We start from the raw sequence: 26,640 nt of genomic DNA, 5'->3' as shown, positions 1-26,640 counted from the left end.
AAGATTTCACTAGAAATTGAGCTCAAATAATCATGAAACCGTGAGTATGTTGAACATTGTTTGTTTCTTCCATATACATTTTATACAGAACGAAAATAATTACGACACGAAATTTTGCATGCGAATACAAGTATACTCCGCCTACTGCTTCACCTCGATATGTACTCATTGCTACTACCCTACTCTTCTTTCAGAGATTCAGAGAGAAGTTTGTTTACAAACAATATATATTGTCGATACAACAGAACTACACAAATAAGTTCAATTATTTTAACGGATAAATGTACAATAAGCAGTCATGGCAAGTTTAAGCTGTAGGCTTTGTGGGTATAATTCACCCGATTTAGTCGATCTCTACAGTGATCAAGGAGTCGCAGCAGAATACATTATGAAAATAGGTCGATATTTATATCTCTTAGTAACAAGAGATGATGATCTTCCCAAGGCAATCTGTTGGATGTGCTCACAGCAACTCGACTCTTTCCATCGCTTCCATGAGAAAATTAACGAAATACAGCAGCGATTACTAGTGGACCGCTACTCGGAATACGTCATAAAGATCAACAATAGATACGAAGAGAGACAGATCGGAATTTTGAAGCATTCATTGGAAGATGGTTTACTTATATCCCCAACTTTGCCAAGTCAACAAGAACATGATGACTGCACCATTGAATTGATTCCAACTAATGATGACGATTCATTCATGGTAGTCAATGCGGAATCTGCTCCAACGCTTGGCTCGTCTGATGGAACTCGCAACGAAAATACCCCTTTGATGACAGCAAACTCAACATCAAACATTGAAGTTTTCGAAATCCGCAAGAGTGCCCGGAAAAAGCGCATGAAAATAGAAATTGAGCAGACGACAATTCAAGATGAGGACAGTGGCGATGAGATACAACTGATGCACAAAACTCGCAGCACACGAAAACCGTTTGTTAGACACGATTCCAGCACAAATACCGAAAGTAACATTAAAACTAGAAGAGCACGTAAGGATACGAAGACTTCGGTGAATCAAAAAAATAAAGGAGATAGAGATTCTGACGAAGATAGTGAAGGCGACAGTGGGGATGACTTTCCAGCAAGAGATTCCGACAACGAGGAATGGCCAGCTGCTGAAACCATGGAAAAATTCCCTACAGTTTTAATTCGCAACGGTGTGCTCACGGTGAAGGGGAAACGGTTAATGAATATGATAAACAGGTAGGTATGCTTTGAGTATGGGGACGCGATATTAAATTATTGGTTGCATAAAAAATGAAAAACTATTGCAAAAATGGGATTAAGAAAAGAACCAATTTATTTTTCAGGTTTTATAACATACAATGCGAATGCTGCAAGGATCAAACGAAACGATTCAAGTAAGTATAACTCCAATTTTATTTCCCCCAAAGTATAACTTCTCCTCTATTTATGGAAGGACCCTCCCAGAGCTTTTCAAGCATTACAAATCAGCACATCAACAGGAAGGATATGTACTTTGCTGTCAGTCCAAATTGTTTCGATATCCAGCAATAATTATGCATATGGCCCGCCACATTCAACCGGAAGCATTCAAGTACTATTTTCAGTAACCACCTGCTCCATCATACTTTTTATTTATTGTTTTCTTTAAGATGTGATATATGCGGTTACATGGTAACCCGCCCACGATTTTTAAGTGCGCATAGACAAACACATCTTCCAGAAGATCAAAAACCATATGCATGTGACCACTGTCCTAAACGATTTTGCTGGAAACGTGCTCTCCAGGTACATCTGAACTTGCATAAATCGCCGGCGGAGCGGGCCGTTTATGTGTGTCCTCCATGTGGCAAAACGTAAGTTGTGGAGTCACTTTTGAGCTTGTACTAATTATGAACAACTTTCAGCTATGATACACCGGGTGGACTCTCTGCACATAAAAAGAATGTTCATACTGAACCTCGTACCACCAAAGTCTCTCATGTATGCGAGATTTGTGCAAATACCTTCGCTACGAGCTCGGGTTTGAAAGAACATAAAGCCACGATCCATCAACCCCGAGAAAGAGCTCAACTCCAATGTCCGCAATGTTCCAAGTGGTTGATGAATAGTCGTTGTTTGAAGGTACATATGCAGCTTCATTCAGCGAATGAGCTAACCTGTGATCAGTGTGATTATAAGACAAAGAAAAAGACCCTCCTAAATCGACACAGAATTACTCATCATCAAGATGAAAGACCTTTCGCTTGTGACAAATGCAACAGCACTTTCAAATATAAGCGAGCGCTTACTGTCCATATCGCCACAAAACATAAAGAGGGGAAAACCAGTTATAAATGCAATTTTTGCGACCGAACATTTGCAAGTTCAACCAATTTTTACACCCATAGAAAGAATAGACATCCGCAAGAGTTGGCAGCGATGAAGGAACAGTTGGAACAAGAAAAAAAGCTTCAACGAATAAAGGCTGGTATTGAACTAGACGATATTTCTCCCTCTCAAGAATCAACTATTATTATAAATCCAGATGGATCACGCATTATCACTATCAGCGGTGGTGATTATCCTGAACCTGAGAATACCATGATAGTATTGAATATTACGAGTGATGAAACGTCAATGCAAAAAGGTGACAAATAAGTTAATTCTTGCGCGAATTCGTGATAGATTTTTCAAGGGGTAGAGTATTAGGTGGAGAGTGCGATTATGGCGTTAGTTCAGAGCTTAGAGAGCTGTATCGCTGGCGAAAACGGCTGTCAGATTTCAGTACCTCAGGAGCAGAGCCAACAGTAGCCCAACAGAGATCAAGTACAAAAACTGTAGACCAGTCTTCCGAGTTTGCACAAAAACTAGTGATCCACGATAATTGTTCGATTAATCGATTCATCGAATACTTCCTACAGAAATTTATTATTAATCGAACGAACATTACACAACCAATGATCGAAGTGAACGAATAATTCACGTCGATTAATCGATCCAAACCCAGAGCAAAAAGACCTACGGCTGCTGTGGTTTTATCCTAAAAATATTTGACGCTCCCCTAAATTCGTAAACGAAGCTCAATTCGCGTTGACGCGAAGTGTAGAATTCCATATTCCGACGGATTTCCATTTCGTTCCAAACCGCTATTTCGTTCGAGTTATAATTTCGCATTCCTTATTCCGAACGTTTTGCCCATTTAATGTTCGAAGAGAAACAGATCGAACGAAATGCAAAAACAACTCGAACGGAATACAGAATGGAATTTTATGAAGTCGTTCGAAATATTTCGAATCGATCGAAATACAGAATAGGGGTGAATAATTGATTTTCAGGCGGAATGAATACTTTTTTGATTCCAAATGAGGAGCTTAGAATGCAAGGGGTGTAAGTAACATCATCGATTTCTCTACATCGACTCTCTCTTCTGGTCATAACTTAGCTACAAACACATTCCCAGCAGTATTTCACAATGTGGAAGTTAGGTCAGAACCTCATCTATCGGATTCTATAGCAAACTCAAATTGAACCATTTTTGCAGCTGAGGTATTAACTAAAGAAAAAGTTGATGAATAGAAATCGATCAAATCACTTACACCCCTTTCCTTCTGAGCCCCTCAAATGGCTTTCTTACAAATGAGAAATATTAGTCTAACTAATTATTTCTCTCAGTGTGACGCCTCATCAATTATTTGGGGCGATTGTATCGAATAACAAACTGCTGAAAAGTATTCGATTAGTGGATGAACGATTAATTTCAAAAATCGGGGATCACTACATAAAAAACTGCGTACGAGATGAACATGTTTACGCTGCCTTCGCAGTTTTGTGTTCGCACACAAACATTATTTTTCCGTACCTGTATTTGAACACGTGACATGTTTCTATTCGTAGTATGTTTGAATATACGTTCCCCTTTAAGTGCGATTCACATACAACATACACGTCACGTTCACGTCCCGTCACGTCACGATACGTCAATGATTCTACCATGCAATTCTCATGAAAACATTCACATACACCAGCAACGTAACGACCCGTCAGCATACGTTCAACGAAAACGACCGGCAGGGTTTGTAGAAAAGAATAATTGACGGAGACGGACGGCTCGTTTGGTTTTTGTCTGGGCTTTGTGTCTCGGCTTTTGTTTTGATTTGGTTGCACAGTAATTTACATCTACATCGACATTAAGCTAATTGAACAGATCTGTGATGCAACACGTTTCATTAGACATTTTTACCTCTAGTTGGACATTTTTGTAAACATTAAGTTCGGGGCCCAAATTATGGCCCCACATTGAAAGTCGCCACCAGTCGCAAATGTCCAATTACTGGTCGAAACTGACTCCAATGCGACACTGAGTGGTGCCTCAGCATATCGCTTTATAAGTAACTTACTGTACTTTTTATGCCAACATATCTCTTTGGAGCTAAGTCATTCGGAGTGAAAATCATTCGCGACTAGTTGAAAGAATTATTCTATTTATTATTATTTTTACATAAGGGTAGGACTACGGGGTTTAAGCATTTAAATAATTGAATTCAATGATTCTCATTGAATTTTTCTAAATTTAGAACTGATTCTAGGCATGCTGATTTGAAAGAGGGCATTGCAATTTAAAATTGTTGTAGGTGGCAACACCATGAATAAAATTAAATAAATCATTCGTTTGGCATTTGACGTGACGGTACTGGTGGAAGCATTGACTGCATGTGTGAATTGGTGGAGACGTTGACGGAACGTAGACGTTCTTCTCCGTAACGTGCTATGTGAATCGCACATTATTCCGCGCGGCGAGTGACGTGAGATTGCAAAGTTCACTACTTAATTCTGGAAGCCACTTTACTTTTTAGCTCCTATTTGACGCTCGAGTCGATAACAAATGAGGACACGACTTCAAATCTCACCTAGTTACGAACTTTAGTCATGCCATTCGCCTACGGGAATGCAGTCACTTGAGCCATTTCTCGTCATTCGCCGCGTAGAATAAGGGGGGTTGTTTGATCCCAATGCTTCACATGCTGTTCAAGCGTGGTGTACAGTTTATCTTGCGTTTTCACCCCAAGCAACGGTAGTGTGTAAAGTAGAAGAAGAAGAATTGGACATCACACCACCACCGCTCAACACTAGGGTTACCACATGTACAGAACATTCTGTGTTTTACAGATGTTTTGTCAAATTTCTGATACAGAATCTGTATACACAGAATTACATATTTTCAACAAAGATACAGAAGTTACAAGTTTTTTTTTATTCAATTTTAAGTATTAATTTTATTACAGACTAGCTGACCCGGCAAACTTCTTCCCGTCCACAGCTGCTGTTTTGATTCAAATAATTTCGAACATTCACGTTCCCCGAAAATCATTTTTTCTGTGCGTGATCCATATTCGCAGTATATAATTTCTTCTTGACATATACACCTGACGCGGGCTGAGACACTTCAAACCTGATACTGAACGTTCAAATCCGTTGCTCCGTTCTTGAGTTAAATCGAGAGGAACGGACACCAAATCATTTTTATTTATATACATATATAGATATAGATATGCAAAAAAACTTTCCAATTAAAATGAGATGGCTTTCGTTGGAGGCAGTTGTTAAGCGAAATCTATTCCTTCCGTTCCAAGTCAATCGCCAATCGTATATTGACTCATTTAAATGATCCTACGCTAAACCGATTATTCATAAACTCATCAATACTTTTCAATCACAAAAGTCTCAACAATGCGAACTTTATAGTGGGACAAGAATGTTATTGTTGATCATGTTGGATAACTTATGTTTGGAGAGCTACGTACAACGATTCGCTGATGCTGACCACAATGTGAAAGATTTGGAAGACTTTCCGAGGGAAGCCTGAGGTTGTTTACGTTGGTATCGATGCAGAAGAAGCTGCAAAAAGATTGGATGCAGCTAGGAAGCTGACCTTCAAGTCGATTTGTCATGACTTCTATATCGAACTCGTGAAACAGATTTCAAAGCAATTTGATTTCAGCGATCCGGTTATCAAAACTGCGGTCTTCATAAACCCTCCAAATTTCGTCAAGCTACCAAAGTTTAACCCATTTTAGGCCAAGCGTTCGAAAAATCAAACAGCAACTTTGATAATTTTTCATGGCTTTGGAAAGCAACCATATGGTTTTTGGCATCAAATGATAGTTTAGTTTATTAGCTATCACTTACTATCAATTTCATTCAATTTCGTATAATTTTATTAAGCAATTAACTCTCTACCGCACAAGTTTTTTATTTATCTAAAAAAAACCTACTCCACTTTTATCTCGAATTTCCGACTTTCAACATAAAATACTCGTAGCAGAAAGCTGCCAGCATAAAAACAATGTGTATGTGTGATAGATGAAAATATTCTAAAGACGATCTAGTGGGGGTGAACATTGAAAATAATGTCTGATTAATTTGAAAAGCGGATCCGCGAAGCTCGTCTAAAGGCGGGCTTGGGCTGTAGAGGGTTAATTCAGTGTAAAGCAACTATGCGAGGAAAGTACATAACCTCACATAACCTAACAAAAAAAAAACCTTATGAAATTCAAAAATATGTATACTTTTCTACAGTATTACTTCGATAAAAGAACACAAATTGTGATGTAAAAAAACCATTAGATTGAACCATCTACAGGAACAAAACAGTAGGTTTTGGGCAATGTTTTTGTTTGGCTATTTTTCGAGTAATTTTCCGGAAAACGGAAGGACGAAAAAAAATAATTCTTGAAGAGTGGGGTTTCTGAAACGTCAATAATCTAAATTACACCAATGGTTTTTGTTAAAAAATATTTTTACAGCTTGGTCGTTAATGGGTTAATGATTTAATCCGCCAATTTCCTCAATTCGTTGAAGCAGGTAATAGACAAGGCTTGGAAAACGAATTCAGGCTACTCAAGACGAATCTAATGGGGCAAAAATTGAGTGACTCAGATATAACCTGGTCCCAGCTGTTGGATGTCCAAAGGCGTGATGAGAATTTTTCGTATCCATTGCTAATGTCGTTTGTAAGATTTTTTGATAACATTCACCAGCGTATGTTGAGCGAATATGTTCGTCTGCAGCAAAAAACGTGGAACTTGAACATCGCATGCACATGTGTAAGTGTTTTTCGGAAGACTGCTGTAGACTGTGAAGAATGATGAATGAGCAAAGGTTCAGGAGAAGATTTCCAATGAGCACTGCAATTTAAGGGTTTGGAAATGTACATCTTTACATCTGGCGGTGCAAATGTGGATCTAAGAAATCAGGTTTAAATGGGAAGCGGGACTAAATAGGATTGGATTCAATACTATCAGCTATCACGTCTGTACGAATTGTAACATGTAAAAAGGGCTTGATAATTTTCTGTTCAATCCAAGGCTGGGCCAAACTGAAAGCGGGAAGAAACGCATCCATCAATACATTCAAGCAATGGAAACTGACCGATGAATTGTGGTGAGTGGAATAACATCTGATTGGGATGTTGAATGTAAATAAATATGAAACTCATAAGATATTGTGTATGTTTGTCTTCGAAAATTTCTGAAATTATATAACTTATTTTTTAAACGATTGTTTTTTTATTAGGGGAGCGAACCGCAAATTCCGTTTCTTATATTCAAGTCATCATTCAGACTATGGTCGTCTTTTCTAGGAAGCACAAACCCGCCCAATTCCAGCTTCATCTATCAGGTTTGAAGAACAGATCGAAAAAATATTTTAGGCATCCAATAACTCAATATTTGCTTGTCGTGTTTTGTGTCGAATATATTTGATCAGTACACCTCGATCAAATTTTATCTGTCAAAAAGAGTCAAATATTTGGCCTAAGTCATAGTTCGTGTACAGAATTTGAACATTCTGTTGTCTATTCCCATCCATTTTTTCCATCCCGCAAATTCAAATGTGTTAGATAAATCACATATATAGGGTTGGGGAAAAAGAAATGTCATATTTTCTGATCGAAATTTGACGCTTTATTTAACATACTTAAAATTATCCAATTTAAGTCAAATATGCGCCGTTTTGTTCGCAAACTTGTTGCCATTTAGAAGGCAACTTCATTATCCCCCCCCTTATAAAACCTCCACTCCTTAATTGCAAAATACTCAGACAGCCAGTTTTCGCAAGCCTCTTTTGAGGCCAACTTAGTATCACCAAGAGCGTTTTGCATGGACCGGAAGAGATGATAATCATTTGAAGCCAGGTCCGGACTATACGGTGGGTACAATAGGACATCCCATCCGAGCCTCCGTAGCGGATCTTCAAAGATGTGTGAGGCCGAGCGTTTTTTTTTTTTATCTTCGCTTATTTTTCGTCGGCCTATTTCCGCCACTTTAGTGCCAATCACCGACAACAGGGAGGCGACTCCACCTGTTCCTACCTATCATACTCAACAACTCATGAGCCGGGCCAACTTCTTTTACTTCCCCTCCGAAGGAAGACGTAACCAGAGATTTGGGCCGAGCGTTGTCCTGGTGGAAAACAACACCATTCCTATTGATCATTTCTGGCCGCTTCTGGTCAATCGCCTGTTTCAAACGGTCAAGCTATTCACAGTAGAGAACCGAGTTGAGGATCTGACCATAGTTGAGCAGCTCATAGTGGACGATTCCCTTCCAATCCCACCAAACACTCAGCAAAACCTTCCTGGCCGTCAATATGGGCTTGGCGATGGTTTGGCTCCGCAAAAAAACATGAGTGAATCGCGCTGGGCGACCAAGGCGTTTATCGAGAAATCAGCATTTTCCTGAAACTGGTTTTAATCATCTGATTACATGGCATCCCACTTTAGCAATGCTCTTTTTTAACTCATTTGTTTATTTAGGCTCAGTAGCATTTTAGCTGTAACAGAGCGGGATTTTAATCGTGCACATGTTACATGTTTTATCGTATCTATAAATTTTACATTACAAAGTAGCCATTTGGACGTAAGGCCGAGGACATAGTGAATGCGATGCGATGTGGGCGCAGGCGTGGGATCGTTTGCGGGAAAACCCTTTTGTTTACGGACCAGACATAGTAAACGCGATTTCAATGCGGCGAAACTGTGTGTGGAGTGTTTTGTCGCGGGTGAACGCAAGTGGTGGTTACCAGATGATTTTCATAAATATCTTCACAATAGAACTCATTGAACGAAAATAAACATTGAGTTGTTAAATTATTATTTTCGTTTTTTTTTCGATGAATTATATAACTTTATTCTAATTTACAAAATACATATAATGAAAATGTTATGTTGAGGGCTTTCTAATTACCATGTTCACAAATAAAAACGATCTCAAAATTCAACTGTTCCAAAAATGAAGACATGTTATCATATCTGGCATCCTCGTGCTGGGTTGTAGAATGTAGAATGAAGTGGAATGAAACATCAAAAAACGCACGATCTAAAGTATGTCATAGCACGCGATGAACTCCAATTCAACGCTCCGCATCGCATCGCATCGCACCGCACCGCGTTTACCATGTGCTCGGCCTAAGAGTATTCCGTCTGTTCTTGTTCAGTCGGACCAGTCAGCGGAAACAATTTATATGATCATCGTTGTGTTATTAATAGCACAACAACCCGAAAGGGCCCTGAGTTTTGAACTCACGATCGATCGTTTAGTAAGCGAACGCGTAACCATCGTGGCTACGAAGACGCCCTAGCAAACGCCAAATTTGAAAGAAACGAAATTTATTTACATCCTTCGCATCATATTTGTGAGAAAACGCACTATACCTATGTTATACATGACCGCAAAGTCCTCTTACATAGACCATGTTATACATGGTCTATGTAAGAGGACTTTGCCTAAATCGATAGTGAATATGATCCTGCTGCTCACAGAAAGAAAACAAATGAATTTTCCCACCATTTATAGTTTATTTCGCCTGATCGCTCCTCTCTCTATCAAGACGGGACTATGGTACTAGGTGAGGCCGTTTCGTCACTAAGTTGGTTAGGGGAGCGGTATATGAAAATAGTACGGAAGAAAGCAGAAGGGAAATTATTTGCTTGAAGCGTGAATAAGACAGACTGATCATGAGCGAGCTTGGGCACAGGCGTATTGTGCTTTGTTTACCAACAAAACACAGTAGACTCTCAAGATGGCTGAAGAGTGATTTTAGCAAGTTGGCCCACCTTAGAATATACTTCTAGGCGCCTTGCTCTCTATATGGGCCTCTAGCCAGGGATGCCAGTTGATTATTCGCGTTGACAACATTGAGCTTCGTTTTACAGGTTTGTGGAGGTCAAAGATAACAATGAATTTTCAGGCGGAATGAACACATTTTTTAAATAAAAAGTTTGAATGAAAATTAAATGCTCTATATCGAAATTATATTCTATGTAAATGAAAAACACTTTTTCGCAGGTCGTGACAAATCTCATATGAAAATTGTATTCTAAGATAGTTTTTTTATTATAATGGTAAGTGCGGTGGACATCCACATCTATACGCGACAAGAAAACAATATCCTGACGAATGTTTGAACGAGAATACATAATTCATACCTTAACTAACATATCTAAAATATGTTTCAAAAATATTATATTAATATAAGTTCATTTTGCTAATTTATATTGTTGTATAATGTATTTTATCTCATCTACTTTAATGTTTAAAAATTTTCATTGCGATAAACGATCAGAATCCACGAATTTCATTCGCTTTTCACACAACTGAACAAAATATAAATATTATAAATATTTTATCAAATTCCACAAAATTAGGTGTTGAATGTCTTCTAAATGAAGACATCTGGCACCGCTGATTTCGAGCCTTATCAGACAATTAACGTCAAAAAGTGGCAAATACAGAGTGGAAAAAAATCATTTGAATGTAGTGTCCCGCATAGTCGCGTGAATTTTGTAGTAACATGATGTGTATTTTCCACTCTTCTAACTTCAAGCTAATTAAAATATTAATAGTAGCACTTGCGATCGGAAAAAATGTACACGGTTTATATGAAGATCAAATAGGCAAATTTGACTGGTAAGTTGTCACATTTGGATTTATCAATTATGATTTATCATTCATATATTGATTGACACAGGCGGCAACATTATGTGGGCAAATTGAAATACGGTGCATTCGATTCAAGCTCTTTGGATCGAATAATCGTGGCCACAGAGAGTAATGCTCTGGCAGCAATAAGTGCAAAAAGCGGGGAGCTTATATGGCGACAAGTGTTGGAAAAAGGTCCTCGGGGCGATATAAAACTACTGCACATTCCGTCCCAAGGCAATGGCATCCAACCAACCGGAAGCAGATATAACAGGGCATTCGATATCATCACAGTAACGGGAGATAATCCGGCATTAGTCCGAGGATGGAACTCCAATAGCGGGGTACTAGAGTGGGAATGGTCACTGTACTCAGTCTCGCCTGAGAGAATCGATAGTGCACTTTGGTTCATCCATGAGGGGACACTGTATCATGTTGTTCCCGTTTGGCAGTCACATCTTGAACTCACAGGTTACGTAGCCACATCCGGGCAGCAGACGAAAGCTACTACTTCACGCATTTCAGCAACATGGATAAAGGATAAAAAATGTGCGCTCGCAGCTTCATTCTTTGCTTGTGCTATAGATGAACAAATACTGGCAATTGACTTGTTATCTGAAAAAATCCAAATTATTATGAAGCAATTAGACGCCCCAGCAGTTGAACCATTGAAGGCGATAGCCGGAGAGGCAGCTGTCATTCAAGACGATCGATATTATTCGCTATCTTCAGAAAAGAGCTTCCAACTTGATGCAGGAGACGCAATTCTGGTAGACGAAACCATTTTCGAAGGCGAGAAAGTCGTGTTACAATTATCTATGAACCGGGAGCAGAATACATGTAAATTGTCAGCGAAGAAACTGACAGGGAACGAACCCATAGAGGCAATCGGTTTTACTATAAATAATTATCCGCAAACACTAGGAGCATCGGAATTAGTTTCAGTGCGATGTAAAATTTCCTCTTCCGGTGATGGTGGCTCTCGAAACCAACCGGTCTGTCGATTCGTTCTTTCCACGGAGGACGGCACAATAGTTCTCATTCAGCAGGGTAATATCAAGTGGACCCGCGAGGAAGCATTGGCCGATGTAGAGGCTGTTGACTTTTTGGATTTGACCCTGTCGGATGCCGAAGGTGCTATCGAGGAAGAACTGAATAATAAAAATGGTAAGTTCCGGATGATACAATACCATCGCAACCCCTCATTTCAAATAACTATATATATTAAACTCTATTTGTGCATTCACTACATTTTTCGGAAACTGCCAGAGGAGAACGATTTGGAATGTGAGTTCCGAGTTCAATTAGTTTATAAAGTTCCGTGTTCTTTTTTTTTGTGTGCGCTTGCTTATTCAACAAACGTGGCAATATATTTTGGTTCACCATGCTTAAATTATACCAAAAAAATTCGAAGTGCAAAATTTTTACCATTTTCATTTTGTTTGCTTTAATGACTGAGTTTAATCGAAATGTGTTTGCGCAGAATTGTTAGCTAAATAGTTTTACCAGTATACAGAACATGCACAAAGTCATCAGAGAAAGATTGGCTTACCCATTATGCCTCCCATGTGTGGCGTGGCAGGGGGATGAACATCAGCCTGATATTGGCTCCAGTTGACGTGACTGCCAATCCCTCTGCTATCTGCTCAGTCAGTAATCTCTGCCCCTACAGAGTTTATACCGTTGTCCGAATCGCTGAATGATTCTGTTGACATACTGACTCACTTGCAACGGACCGAAGAAATCTAATCCGACGTAAGAGAATCTAGTCTAGTATAGTGAATGATGCTAATCGGGTTATCGGAAGGGGCGTCATTCTTGGAACATTTGGTTTAGCACATAATCGTGCACCCAGAGGCGTCTTGTGAGTAAATTAACTAGTTGTGCACTCATACGGTGAACGAGAGCAACCCAAAATTTGGTAAATTTAAAAAAAAAGGGGGGAGGGGGGGTTTGGTAATTAGTGCTTTAATGTTGTTTTTTTTCTAAGAATTCTAAAGGATTGACTTAACATTTATGAGTCTAATTCTAATTTTGAACTATTTTTGGTAGTCGTACGTAGTTAATATTTGTCAGCGGTGGCCAAACTTTTGAGCATTACCGGCGACTAATTATTCAAATATTAGGCTGCGGTCGAACAACGTATCAAAAAAATCATTAGCAAATTAATGTAGTACTAGATAATCAAAGTAAAAAAAGATATAATTAAAGGAAAAAACTCTAGAAAATATTTTTTCTTCAACTTCATTCAGTTTTACTATCGTTGTTTTATTTAAGGAAACTGTCATTCACTGTGTTTGCCAATTGATCGTTCGTTCAAATATGATCTTCCACAATATCGGTTTCCAGCGGCATTCAGAACGTTTATTTTCTTCTTTGAAATAGTAGGATCATACGTACTTCGCGAATGATTCATATTCAACAAATGTAGCAGATTCTGATTCATAAGTCTCAGAGAGTGCAAACTATATGATTATTTAGCTAGAAAGAGGCTAAGAGAAGGGTAGTCGGATTATATTTTCCATTTTTAACGCTGCTATTCAGTCTTCAGAAAACCTACGCTGTGTTGCGCTCGAATTCAATTTTCATCAGCGTGCGCTGAAAACAAACGCACGCTGAAAACAAACTTCATTCTTGGCACGAAGCGCACCGAACTCAAAACAAGTGAGCCCAAAATCAGCACGGTGCAGAATTCACATACTAAATTCGCCCTCATTCTATACCCACACACACATAAAATTCTAGCGCCCGTTTTGTCTTCGCTTGTTCTAAGCTAAGCAACAGCGCACCCTCCTACAATCCGCATCAACAGAGAAAGCAACGCAGAAAGACTAGATTCGAGCTCGGTTTAAAATTGGGAATATAAGCCGGTGTATGGATACGGTGCAGTGAGGATGTTCGAACTCAAAAGCGAACCGTGTTGACAACAGAACATTTGAACTTTGTTTCGGTGTGCGTTGATTCGTCCGGGCGCAGGTGTGCGGATGGAGAGAGAGTTCAACTGGGTGCAAAAAAAGTGTTGCACATCAGAACTGTGTTCAATTTCGAAGACTGCTGCTTCTTCTTCTTGAATGGCGTTAACGTTCCCTGTGGAACTTTTGCCGTCTCAACATATGCATTAACTAGCGTCATTCATTAATACTTAGTTGAGATCTCTTAAGCCAAATAACACGCCTTGAATGTATTCCGAGGGGCAAGCTCTAGAATACGCGTGACCACAGTGCAAGTCGGAGGAAATTTCTTTGACGAAAAATCCTCCGCCAGAACGGGAATCGAACCCGAACACCCGGCATGATAATGTGAGACGCTAACCACTCGGCCACGGGTGCACTATTCTGCTGCTATTCCTGTGATTACTGTCATTCATACAAGTATCTGAACGATCCACTCATGTTTGGTTATATATTCGTGAGAGGTTACTTGCATGACACATTGTGTATCATTCGATATTGATCGAAACCCAAATACTGGTCATTCATGAACATACAAAGCATTTATTTCCATAAAAATACACCGAGGATGATTATTATATTCCTCAATCACTTAGAGCTATAAGAACTAGAGATGAAACGGATATCCGGTAACTACATGGCCGGATATCGGATATTGGAAAAAAAATCCATAATTTCTCATTAACACAAAATAAAATATATCTCTTTTTCAAAATGAAGTTCATATCAACTCATAACATTGATTCACAACACAACAATAACACTATTACTTTTATTATATATTTTTTAACCAACTAATTACGGTTCGCGTCGTACCCCAGGCCAGTTTCGAAGAACAGTCTTGCACTGTGAACACAACTGCAAAGAGTTGAAAGATACACTCTAGCAAACCTTGCTAATTGATGGTACTGTTTAGAGTTTGATGACCACCAAACGCAAGGAACGTGATTGCGATCGATTCGAAATGTTTTCGCATAACAGTCAATTTCGTTAGGGATGGATTTTTTTTAATGGAAACTGACTACCATTTTCATTTGTCACTTTCGTTGAAACTGCCCCAAAAAATGTCATGAGCTTCGCGTGTAAATTCAATTCAGTCTCCTCACTTTTGCTTCGTTTAATTTGATTTGTGATGAAGTAAGTGTACGCTCTCTCAGATTATCATTACTGAAGACCGTTCCAAGTTCCAAAATCTGTTCAATATTCCTTGCAGGAAACTTGATACTCTATTAGGGAATAATTATTCTATACGGAAAATTTGATCATAGTTCATTATTTTCAAGTAAACATACATTTACTACTCCTTAAAATGTAAACCTTTATTTGCTTCATGCACACATGCAGCTTCTCCCAGTTTCGTATTTGCAAATAAAGAGCCGAATTTACGGTCATCCGGCCTCGAAGCTTGCCAGAAATTCGATATCTAGTATTCAGCAAAACTACTATCCATTTCATCACTAAATAGATAGATAGTTCTCTATCGGAAATATTGGTTCTTATTATGTAAATTATCAGTTCGATCCCTATTACTATCACACCGAGCAAATTTTTGCATTTTTTAAATCGATGGAATCTTATCGAATCGAGTTCTTTTTCGAACGTCATGAGTTGCGAATTGCGTATTTTGAAATGTTGCCAACATATTTTCCAAGGCAAAATATCGGGAATGCAACAAGCAAACGAAACAGCTAAAATCTATTTCATTAACATGAACAAATACTCATTTATTTACCACAATTACTATATTTACATTTACAAATCATTCATGTGTTTGATGATGCTCATAGAACTTTCGCGTCTCATGAGAACGGTGCAGCTGTTCGAGTTCTTCACACTCCTCCTGTTCCTGGCGGCGCTTCTTTTCCCTGAAGAGTTGGGTTTGCTGTCTCGGCTACTGTCTATATCGTTCCACGTTCTCACGGGTAGCTCGACGCAGCATTAGCTCCCGCCCAGTTTTCCGTGACATCTGCTAGTTTTAGTCGCGTGAGATTGTACCGTCGCGGGCATCGGTACCGAATGTTGTTCCCAACGGAGAGATTTGGACGCATCTTAACCATCACTAGGTAGTGGTCCGAATCGATGTTAGTGCCGCAATGGATTCTGACGTCAGTAATGTCCGAGAAATGCCGACCCTCTATAAGAACATGGTCGATCTGATATTCTATTTGATTTGGTGTATTGGTGGAAGAATTTGTGTTGAAAGAAGGTACTGCGTACGGCTATATTTTAAGATGTGGCGAAATCGATGAGTTTTAGGCCGTTTTCATTTGTTAACTTAACGGCCCTTAATCCTCAATCTACGCATTCGCGGGTTGATTGGCCATCAATCAATCCCACGCTTCTGCATATTGCCCATTACAATGAAAGCAGTAAATGGTTCGTTTGTATACCGCAGCTCTGGTATATGGTATGACAATCGCGAAACGTACGTTCTGTAGATATATCCAATACACTTCCTGCAGCGCTACGATGTCAAACTTGCGGTTCTTCAATAGTTCGGAGAGCACAGGAGTACTTCCGATGAAACTGAGGGATTGACAGTTCCACGTGCCGAATTTTCAATCGTTAGTCCGTTTTCGTTGCCTGGGTCTATGTCGATTAGTCCGGTTTAATTCTTCTTGTGTATCGTTCGTTGCTTGGTGTTTTAGCCGCAAGGCCTGCGATCAACCCCACTATCTCGCAGGAAAACCATCGTTTACGTCGTTTTACTAGTAACATCAAGACTGGGTAAATACCGCAATCCTGTCTGGCTAAGAGGCGGTTTTCAGTATCCAACTGATAACTAGTCCAATCTGCATATTCAAATTTCCACAGTGACCTAGTGAGGACTTCCGGGGAAGACTGACCAAGGGAAATAATAATGGAGAAGTGATCATTATTACAGTAGTCTTCATAATCATTCCATAATAGCTTCTAAACAAGTAGACAAGTTGCAATAGTCAGATCAATGGCGGTAGTATAACCACTAGAAGAGTGTTATCTGGTATGTTGACCATTATTTAAAATTTGAAGGGAGCATTCTGAAGTGAAATCTTCAATTACCGCTCCATTGTTCAATTTCCATTCTCGTTTGTGTATTGCTGGGTTCAATTACTGCACTGCGTTTTAAAACTATAGAACCACTCATTTTCTCTGAGTTTCCAGCGATATGTAAGAAGTCGATTGAATTGAAATATATAGTGTAGGACATAATACATAACTATCTTCATTTATAAGACTGGGCATTTGAACTTTCTTGTTGTGTCCAGGCACGAAACATTCAAAAAATTAAAATTCCAGTGTTTCATATCTATAGAACCAGATGGAGAAACTCTCACTCCTTCAAAAAATTAACGTCAATTTAAATTTTGGTTACGACCAAGCTGCGCCATGTTACAGTGTGTATCTCGTTCTAGGCAGAAGATACTGCTCGTTTAAGCTCTTCAAATCACTCATACTGCTTGAAGGCTGCATCTACTATTCGTCCGATCACTCCTCATATGTTCCTGACAAGGTTTTGATCTGGTAAACAAGCTGACCAGTCCTGAATCTGAAGCCCCTATTTATTAAACCATACCATGACCTTCCAGATTTTATGAATTGATGACAAATTACCCAATTATCACGATGTTTTTGATAGAAAAACAGTAGTAAATAGTAAATGATTCTGAAGTACTTTGTTTATTCGTGTTGATGGTAAGCTATCTAAACCAGGTCTTTTTGAGAAAATTCTTCCCAAACCATCAAACTGCCACCCGTAAAGTTACGAGTTGAAAAATTAAATGACACGTTCCGTAAATCCTTCCAGTATGAAGAAATTCTATTCAAGTTGGATTTCTTTCTCTCAGAGAAGTTCTCCTGAGATGGTGAAACCCTTGGGATTAGCTTTCACATTAGTTTTTGGAACCGCAGTTTTGAAGATGGGATTTTAATGGTTTGGGAAGAATTTTCTCAAAACGGCCTGGTTTACATAGCTTACCATCAACACGAATGTTTCTGCATAAAAAAAAGTTATAATTGGGTAATTTGGCATCAATTCATAAAATCCGAAATGTTATGGCATGGTTTAATGAATGGGGGCTTCAGATTCTGGACTGGTCAGCTTGTTTACGAAATCAAAAAGGAACTTATGAGGAGTGATCGGACGAATCGCAGATGCAGCTTACAATGAGTGATTTGAAGAGCTTAAACGAGCAGTGTCTTCTGCGTAGAACAAGATATACACTACAACATGGCGCAGCTTGGTCGAAAGCACCCCGAATGGGTTATTTGAACTGATTGAGAACTAAAGATGGCCTACGAATTAGAAACTTATTGTAATTCATGTTAAATTGGCGTTTATTTTGTAAAGGAGTGAGAGTTTTTCCATCTAGTTCTATAGTTATGAAACACTAGAATTTTAGTTTTTTAAATGTTTCGTGCCTCAGCACAACAATAAAGTGGCCAGTCTTATAAATGAAGATAGTTATTGTATTCTACACTATATACTTAAATTCAACCGACTTCTTACATATCTCTGGAAACTCTGAAAATATGAGTGGTTCTATAGTTGTGAAACGCAGTGTATTTGTTCTCTGTTTGTTTCTATCTTTTTGGTGGGGTTTTTACAAGTTCTTTTGTAATAACTTTTTCAGGTTGTTGTTATCTGTTGTCTGTTGTGTTTTTTTTTTAGTTTCGTTTCTTTGTTATGCAAATAGTATGTTCTTCTGGTTGTTCCAATTTATTTTCATTTTGGGTTTCTTTTTCACTTTCATGACAAAAAAGCATATTAACTTTTTTGTCAAGTTAGCAAAATTTCTTGAGTACTTCTTCAGCCTTATTTTGAGTATGTCTCTGTTGCGCTACTCCTGCGTAGATGGTGTTACCACATTTTACGGTTTTGCGTGCTTCATCGAATAAAAGCTTCTTAACAATGTGAGATTTTTGGCTTCTTTCTCGTCCTGGTAAATCTGACATTTTTGTGTTAAAGGAGTTAGATTTTTTTCTTCTCAATCAAAAATCGTTTTTGTATTTAATTGCGTCAATGGCACACTCTTCGCCACTAGTGCCGCAAAACGGTTCCTCCCTTGTGCATCGAAGCTTGGTGGGGCCAACATTCCAGCACTTATAGCACAGCGGTATCAATTCGCTTAGAGTAGCTGTTTCCGGGTTTTTATTACTTTTCTTGGGGACTAGCAACGCCCGTTGCTCATCTCAACACACCCTAGACAGTTCCCCGTTTTTTTCTCTTGTGCACAATTTCCAATACACGAAATTGTTGTCAACACATTGGTAGATTAGTTAACCAGAGCTTCAACACAATTTTATCAATCTGTGTGTAGATATACGTATTTCTGGTGCACTAACCAAAGTGCTCGGACTGGGGAGATCGTAGAGTAAATGGTAGAAAGAGAAAACAATATACGTAATTCTTGTGCACTAGCGAAAGTACGCGGACTGCTAAAGTGATTTTCATACTCTTCATACGAATTATTCTTTGAAGTATGATCTATGCTAATAAACATAGTAGGGGCGATTCGCATTTTTTTTTCTTTACTAGATTGTGCAGTGCACGAGGTGCACATACGGACGAGACGAATTTATGAATCGTTTTTTTTGTACAGGCTCAGTTACACAAGTTTAAAGGAGCCAAATTCAATTTGAACGTCTGTAGCTTATGATTGATTAGAATTAGATTTAAACCCCTCTTTGATGCATGGTATTTATTTGGCTCCAAAACCAACCCTAGGAACAACTATTTGAAATAATTTCCATCACACTCAATAACGCATACACATTCGTTTGTATCCAGGGGATGTCTTCGGTGCTTTGCAGCGTCGCATATACAACCAGATCAGTCACGTGAAGAACCTCGCGTTGCACGTCCTCGGCCTCGGTCCTGCCCCATCCAAAGCCCAGAAGGCTGGCCTTGTTCGCGATGATTTTGGACTGCATAAAATGATTGTCGTGATCACTAAGAGCGGTAAAATTTTCGGCATTGATAACATCAGCGGCAAACACCACTGGGTTCGATATCTTCCGGAGATAGCTGGTTTCGCTAATGGGCAAAGTATGAAACTGTTGGTGCAAAGGACCTCTCGTTTCTATCCATTGACGGCACAGTGCATCATTCTCGGTAGACACAAGGATACAAAGAATGGATTGATTTATCAATTCAATCCAATCACTGGGCAGCCCATCAACGGAGGCATTATCCATTTGCCGTATAAAATTCGCCAAGTTTCACTGCTTCATGAAACCGGTCCCGACTTTTTGCGAGCACTTCTTATTCTGGACGAAGAAAAAAAAGCCCACGTTCTGCCCGAAAGTTCAGCGAAATTCGCTCACAATTTCTACATGTTCAGCGCGAATCGAGAGTCTGCAGTCTTGGAAGGCCATTTGATAGAGTTTAGAAATGGAAAATTGAGCACCATTCCTACGTGGACAGTGAATCTTGGAGGTGCTGGAAAAGAACAGAAAATCGTTGCGATGGAGGGCAAAAATCCAATCGAGCATGTCCATTCGCAGGGACGTGTGTTGGCTGATCGATCTGTGTTATATAAATATATCAACCCAAATTTAATAGCTGTTGCCACCCACGGACTTGATAACATTCACAAATGTAAGCGGCGTTTCAATTGTATTACGTGCAAGAGTAAAATAAAGTGTGTGTGTTTTCAGATATCTTGAACGTTCATCTCCTGGACGTCGTTTCTGGGTCAATTGTATTCTCTATGTCGCACAAACGAGTTCAACCTCCGCTTCACATGGTCCATTCTGAGAATTGGCTCATATACTCATATTACAACGACAAAGTACGCCGGACGGAAATCAGTACGTATAAATGACTAGTTCCTTATTACAAAAAATGATCGGTTAAAACAAATATTCAATTTACAGCATCCATTGAACTGTACGAAGGTAAATCACAAACCAACAGTACAGTTTGGAGTTCACTGGATACTCCCCCTTTGCCATTAGTCGAAAGGCAGTCGTATATTTTACCCGTTAGCGTTGCCGCTATGAAGGAGACAATAACCGAAAAGGGCATCACAAACAAACACATTCTGAGTAAGTTTTGATCGCTTCGCCTTCTTGTCTTGCAACCCTAATCGTAAATGATTTTCAGTTGGTCTCAGCACCGGTGTCGTAGCGGAAATGTCGTGGGCATTATTGGATCCACGCCGACCTGTTACATCACCGGAAAAGGCAAGAGAAGAAGGTATCATACCGTATATGCCCGAGCTCCCCATGCCACATGAAATTCTCATCAACTACAACCAAACAATTGCTAACCTCAAGGGTATCCATACCGCTCCATCGGGTTTGGAGAGCACTTGCTTAGTGTTTGCACATGGTCTAGATATTTTTGTTACTCGTGTAGCGCCGTCAAAAACATTCGATTTGCTGAAGGAGGATTTCGATTATTTCCTCATTACGGTAGTTTTGGTATTGTTAACTAGTACCTCATATGTTGTTAAACATCTAGCTTCGAAGAAGGCTATTAAACAAGCCTGGAAATAGATGCTATCCAAAATATGTCACTATGTGAATTTCTATGTTCTAGTTTAATTTGGTTTTTGTAATTCAATGACGAGGTCACTATTATTCTCAATGGAATCATCGTTGATCACCATTATCGCATTTTTCTACGTTGTAATAATGAGTAAGAGTGTATTGAACATCTTGTGTAGATTATTTATCAACCCACCACACGATTCCATGGTCTCATTTAGTCAATTTCTTTGAGTGTAGTTTTACAGTACGAATGCCGGCAGAAAGTCAGAGTTTCATCCTGGGGTAGCTAGGGGTATTTTTGTTTGGAATCATTATTACGAACCAAAATATACAAATGGGTATGCACGTACCACAATATTCTAACTAATGATTACATCGTCATCCGAAATTCCAACTCCCAACAAATTTATAAAATTGCAAAAGCTGGAATATCAGAATAAAATAATATGGACGCTGTTGAAAATATAACGAAGCACTTTAACAATAAAATAACAAATGTACCAACAAGTACATTCTCCAGTTTCGACGCTCCAGTCAATCGATATTTTGCATGTAATGAATCAAAATGAAATTGAAAATGAAAACTAACTTATTTTCCGTGTTTGACCCTTCAACAACAACCTTTAATATATCATTAAATTGAATAAGAACTTTTCTAGGTTTACTAATTATTGTAACGAGATAACTTATTATCCTCGTTCACGTTCTCCTTTCCCACACATCTATCCTTTCCCACACATCAATTTCCCCACACATCATAAATTTCAATGCATGTCAAGTGCAACCAAATATCGCTGTCCCAAAATAATAAATAACATTAGTCACCCAGCTCGAATGTATGTTTATTACTTTCCGAGCGTTGCGCATAGCAATGCGGAAAAGTAATTAAAACATAACCCACTTGAAGCTACAGCCACGCTTGCTCTCTCTCCCTTTACATAGAATGTTTTAAGTTTGAGCCACGCGTGACCGCGTGTTTATGATTGTAAGCTGTGTAGAGTTTAAGCCAGTATTTAAGCAAAATGAAAATAAAGATTGAGGCGACTCATGTGACAGACGTCGACTATTACCTGTCTACTTTTTTTTGTGAAAAATCCGAAACGTACCGAAACGGCTACATTATTCCTTCTTCCTATTGATTAATACCGAATCGATTCCAAATTATTTGAAATAATATCTTATTAATTTTACATAAAGAATCGAACCATGACAAGCTCCAAGAGTCGTGCGTTACAGTTCCATAAACAAACATCCATATTGTTATCGCGATTCATAAATTGTGGTAAGTTCATAAGCATACCAAAAAACATTTCGTTTGACGTATACCAGCAACACTTGTGACAATTTTTGGTTGAAATTTGTTATTTAAAAAAAAAGTTAAAGCCAGTCCACAGCCATGTTGTAAAATTATGTTTGTTCACTTTTTTAAGATTAAAAAATGGTGGCTTCAATTAAACTTTCGATTGTGCCAACAACGAAGGTATGTACCACGCACAGGTTGCAAAAACAATGGTGGAGAGCCGTTTCAAGACTATTGGCAATTGTATTGTCGAAACTCCCTGAGTTAGTTAGTTAGTTAGTAAACAAACGTAAAAATCGAATTGATTGGAGAATCGTTGAAAGAAATAAAGGGTGTGTCACATCAAATTGCATCACGGAAAAAACGCTGTAGAAATTTAATTTTTAGGAATTATATCTTCAGCTTTCGCTTATAATCAGATAAGAGTGTATAGATCACGTTGGACATGCTTCACTGTCAATTTTTCGTAAATTTGGAAAAATGTCATCGAACGAAAAAGAGCGTCGTGAATTAATCCTGTGCACTCATTTCGTGAATCCGGAGTTGTCACATCGGGACATCGGTAAGATGCTGGAAATCGTCCAATCCACGGTCAGCAGAGTACTAAAACGATACTTCGAGAACCTAACCGTCGACCGGAAGGTGAAGAACTCCGTATGTGAAAAATGATGCTCCGTCAGTGAAAAAGATCACAAGTACGTAGTTAAGCAGTTTAGACGTGATCCGAGAAGTTCGGACCGGGATGTCGCCAATAAGCTGAATTTGTCAAGTTCATTCGTCCAGCGGACCAAGCAGCGGGAGGGCCTGCGTACATACAAGGTTCAGAAGGCTCCTAACCGCGACGAAAGGCAAAACATGGTGGGGAAGATGCGAGCCCGGAAGCTGTACACCGAAATGCTGACGAAGCCGCATTGCCTGGTAATGGACGACGAAACCTACGTCAAAGCAGACTTTCATCAGCTGCCGGGCCTGTTGTTCTTCTCCGCAGAGGACAAATTCAGCGTTCTGGAGGAGATTCGCAAGCAGAAACTATCCAAGTTTGCCAAAAAGTACATGGTGTGGCAAGCGATCTGCTCTTGCGGAAAGCGGAGCGCCCCCTTCGTGATGACCGACACGGTAAACGGGCAGGTTTACCTTAAGGAGTGCCTACAGAAGCGCTTACTACCACTATTGAAGCAGCACGAGGGCCCGACCATCTTCTGGCCGGATCTCGCTTCGTGCCACTATTCAAAGGACGTGTTGGAGTGGTACGAAGCCAACGGGGTCACCTTCGTGCCAAAGAAAATGAACCCGCCCAACGCGCCGGAGCTTCGCCCAATAGAGAAATATTGGGCGATTATGAAGCAGGCCCTCCGGAAGAACCCAAAAGTTGTCAAATCGGAGGCGGACTTCAAGAGAAAATGGATTTCTGTTCAAACAAAACTACAACCTGACGTTGTACAGAACCTTATGGACGGGGTAAAGAGGAAGGTGCGAGCATACGGGCTTGGGCTCGAAGTATGAATAAAAAGAAAATGCCAAAAGTTGTTTAATAGTTTTTATTTTACTGTCTAAAATTTTCAAAAGGATCGGTCTACTGAGCGAATTTCTACAGCGTTTTTTCCGTGATGCAATTTGATGTGACACACCCTTTACTAGAAGTCACCGCAACGATTTCATCGGCAGTCCGGTTGGGGCTCAAACAGAGAAAAAAAATATAGGGTTGTATTCGTTCTTTTTAATTTACTTGTTTATTATTTCGGATACCTTTCATAAATGCAAAAAAGAATCATAAATCACTCTTTATTAGAAAGTTTCGGTGAGCATGAAAAGGGTTACTCATTATCTCTTGGCAGCAGTTCAAGAAGCAGCGATTCTTTCTAGCCTGTGCGAGAGCAGCTTGAGCTTGAGCTTGGGTAGATTGTACAATTCTTCGTTGCTCTCCGGGATTGACCAGAACCCGTGAAATTGCGCAAAGAACACACTAAATGACGCTTGGAACTAGCAAATCATTCTCATTGTGCAAGCTTCGGTGATTCGTGCTTTAACTAGTCAATAACGACGCCGGCCACGTCCCTACAGTCACCAGGCGAAGTGAGGGAATGTTAGTATGATATTCGCCACCCGAAGGCCAGAATGATCGCCTCTATAGCGTGGTTTCCTAGTGAATATCATGGATAGGATAGTTGTTAGTAGGGAGAGATAATAATCAGGATTCACTGAGGTAAGTGATGTGATTGTGTAAAGGAGAACTATCAACTACTCGACGAAACGAAAACTCTAAAATCTCGTGTTATAACACGTGGCAGAAATTGTCTTTAAGTATCCTGAGAAGGAAAACCTGTAGAATGAATTCGAACGACTTTATATTCTACAGGGTTTTCCATTTCGGGCTTCCGAAAGTATACAGCCCTGCGCTGACAACCGTTTGACATAGCTGTCAACCAAAGCGTCATATCGTTAGTTGAATGTCTGCCATTTTACAATATGGATCGTTTTAGCATCGCACAACGTGTTAATTTTGTTATACTATAAAAATGATGAAAAACCGGCAAATGTTTTTCGAGCATTACGGACGGATGTTGGTCGTCATGGACGGCCTACAGAGCACACAATCGCTAATGTAGTGCGTAAATTCGAGCAAACTGGATCCGTAGCGGATATTGTGAAACCTGTGCATCATAGTAATGTGCGTTTCGCACACAGTCCTTCTCGAACTCTGGAAAATCCTACAATTTTTTCGTATATTGCATCAGTTCATTAAGATTATTGCAATATTGACGTGCACCATGACGTAGCTCAGGAATCATCATCACTCGAAGTTGGATACAATGATCCTCTACTACAAATGGGTTGATCGCTAACAATTTATGTGAGTTATTTTAAAATACAGGTTTCAGTGAAGAAGTTCAACGATACGGAAGAAATATGAATGTGCGGAAAGTTTAAACATTCTCAAAAACACATCAGATTGATTTGTTTTATATTTTTTAAATTTATTTTTGGAAATAGATAGAATACATTCATCTATGTAGGGGTTTTTGGAGTCGGTGAAGGTTCTTATGATAGATTGGCAGCCCTCCCCCATACAAATGAAACACACATTTATGCATAACTCGGAAACTAATCAATCAAATGGAGCCAAATTTGGCATGTGAAGGTTTTTGAATATGAGAAATGTTCCTATGATGATATGACACCCCTCCCTCCTCTGAAATAGAGAGGGGGTCCCGTGAAAATAATACACATATTTCAACCAAACATATTCCAACCAAACATGACAACTGAATTTTTTTAAATGTGATAAAACGCACTCCTATATCTTCTTCTATCTATATAAATAAAAATGGATCACCAAATGTGTTGATAAGAGCAAAACTCGAGAAAGGAATTGCCCGATTTAGGGCTGTCTTTATTCTATCATATTTTCTGTATCAAACATTTATTCCATGTAACGGAGAAACATGTTATTTGCAAGTGGTTGAAAAATCTTGAACGAGGATTGTGTCTGAAAATAATTTGATATTATAATGACGAGTTTTGGTTTTGGTATTATAATGACGAGTTTTGGTACAAGTACTACGAATTTTATAGTAAAAGGTAATTTTAAAGGGTAGATTAGAAAATCAATCAATAATCAGTTCTGCGATTGGACCTACGAACGTGCGCCTAGTAAAAAAACGTGAATGTGATAACGAAAAATAAATTTTGGGCGAGACGAAGTTTGCCAGGTCAGCTAGTTCTTCATAAAAAAAATATTGAACGCGTCCACGTGTACATTTCCTGTACCCCCTCCCCAATCAACGTGCACAAGCGTGGACATTTTCGTATCCCCTACCCCCTGCTAAAGTTGTCCACGTGGTATGTGGACAACCTCCTAACATACATTTTACCTCGATATAACGTACACATTTCCAAAGTGCAAAGGAAATTTTTTTTGAATATTATTTTTTTCTGGAAGAACAATGAATTATCTGTATTGTGATGCTAAAACATGTTTTGTATC

General features: G+C 39.2%; 2 protein-coding genes across 3 annotated transcripts; both read left to right on the top strand.

The window, feature by feature from the left end:
- The first annotated feature begins 238 nt into the window (after positions 1–238).
- On the top strand, positions 239–7,449 carry LOC129762623 (transcription factor grauzone-like). Its single transcript, XM_055761073.1, has 5 exons — positions 239–1,209; positions 1,317–1,367; positions 1,427–1,564; positions 1,623–1,826; positions 1,878–7,449. The coding sequence occupies exons 1-5, from the start codon at positions 299–301 to the stop codon at positions 2,608–2,610; spliced, it is 2,037 nt and encodes a 678-aa protein (XP_055617048.1). The 5' UTR covers positions 239–298; the 3' UTR covers positions 2,611–7,449.
- A 2,920-nt stretch (positions 7,450–10,369) lies between these two features.
- LOC129761897 (ER membrane protein complex subunit 1) lies at positions 10,370–21,718 on the top strand. Of its 2 annotated transcripts, XM_055759733.1 has the most exons (7): positions 10,370–10,916; positions 10,978–12,095; positions 12,198–12,215; positions 19,650–20,459; positions 20,519–20,671; positions 20,738–20,908; positions 20,967–21,718. In XM_055759733.1, exons 1-7 carry the CDS (start codon positions 10,801–10,803, stop codon positions 21,359–21,361), a joined length of 2,781 nt encoding a protein of 926 aa, XP_055615708.1. In that variant the 5' UTR covers positions 10,370–10,800; the 3' UTR covers positions 21,362–21,718. The 2 variants fall into 2 exon arrangements, with proteins under 2 accessions (XP_055615708.1, XP_055615709.1); XM_055759734.1 differs by lacking the exon at positions 12,198–12,215 and having other exon boundaries at positions 10,374–10,916.
- Positions 21,719–26,640: the final 4,922 nt, after the last annotated feature.

The sequence above is a fragment of the Toxorhynchites rutilus genome, chromosome 1 (genome assembly GCF_029784135.1).
Source record: "Toxorhynchites rutilus septentrionalis strain SRP chromosome 1, ASM2978413v1, whole genome shotgun sequence".
In the NCBI taxonomy this organism is placed as follows: Eukaryota; Metazoa; Arthropoda; class Insecta; order Diptera; family Culicidae; genus Toxorhynchites; species Toxorhynchites rutilus.
The sequence above is the reverse complement of the archived record's forward strand: the minus strand, read 5'-3'. Positions and strand labels throughout refer to the sequence as shown.

What these genes read in the sequence shown, in the direction of transcription:
- LOC129761897 (XM_055759733.1), top strand. Translation starts at nt 10,801, where the DNA reads ATGATGTGTATTTTCCACTCTTCTAACTTCAAGCTAATTAAAATATTA. An exon ending in CAAATAGGCAAATTTGACTG is followed by an intron (nt 10,917 to 10,977) that starts GTAAGTTGTCAC and finishes TGATTGACACAG; the next exon opens with GCGGCAACATTATGTGGGCA. An exon ending in AGTACGCCGGACGGAAATCA is followed by an intron (nt 20,672 to 20,737) that starts GTACGTATAAAT and finishes TTCAATTTACAG; the next exon opens with CATCCATTGAACTGTACGAA.
- LOC129762623 (XM_055761073.1), top strand. Translation starts at nt 299, where the DNA reads ATGGCAAGTTTAAGCTGTAGGCTTTGTGGGTATAATTCACCCGATTTA. An exon ending in GATCAAACGAAACGATTCAA is followed by an intron (nt 1,368 to 1,426) that starts GTAAGTATAACT and finishes TATTTATGGAAG; the next exon opens with GACCCTCCCAGAGCTTTTCA. An exon ending in ATTCAACCGGAAGCATTCAA is followed by an intron (nt 1,565 to 1,622) that starts GTACTATTTTCA and finishes GTTTTCTTTAAG; the next exon opens with ATGTGATATATGCGGTTACA.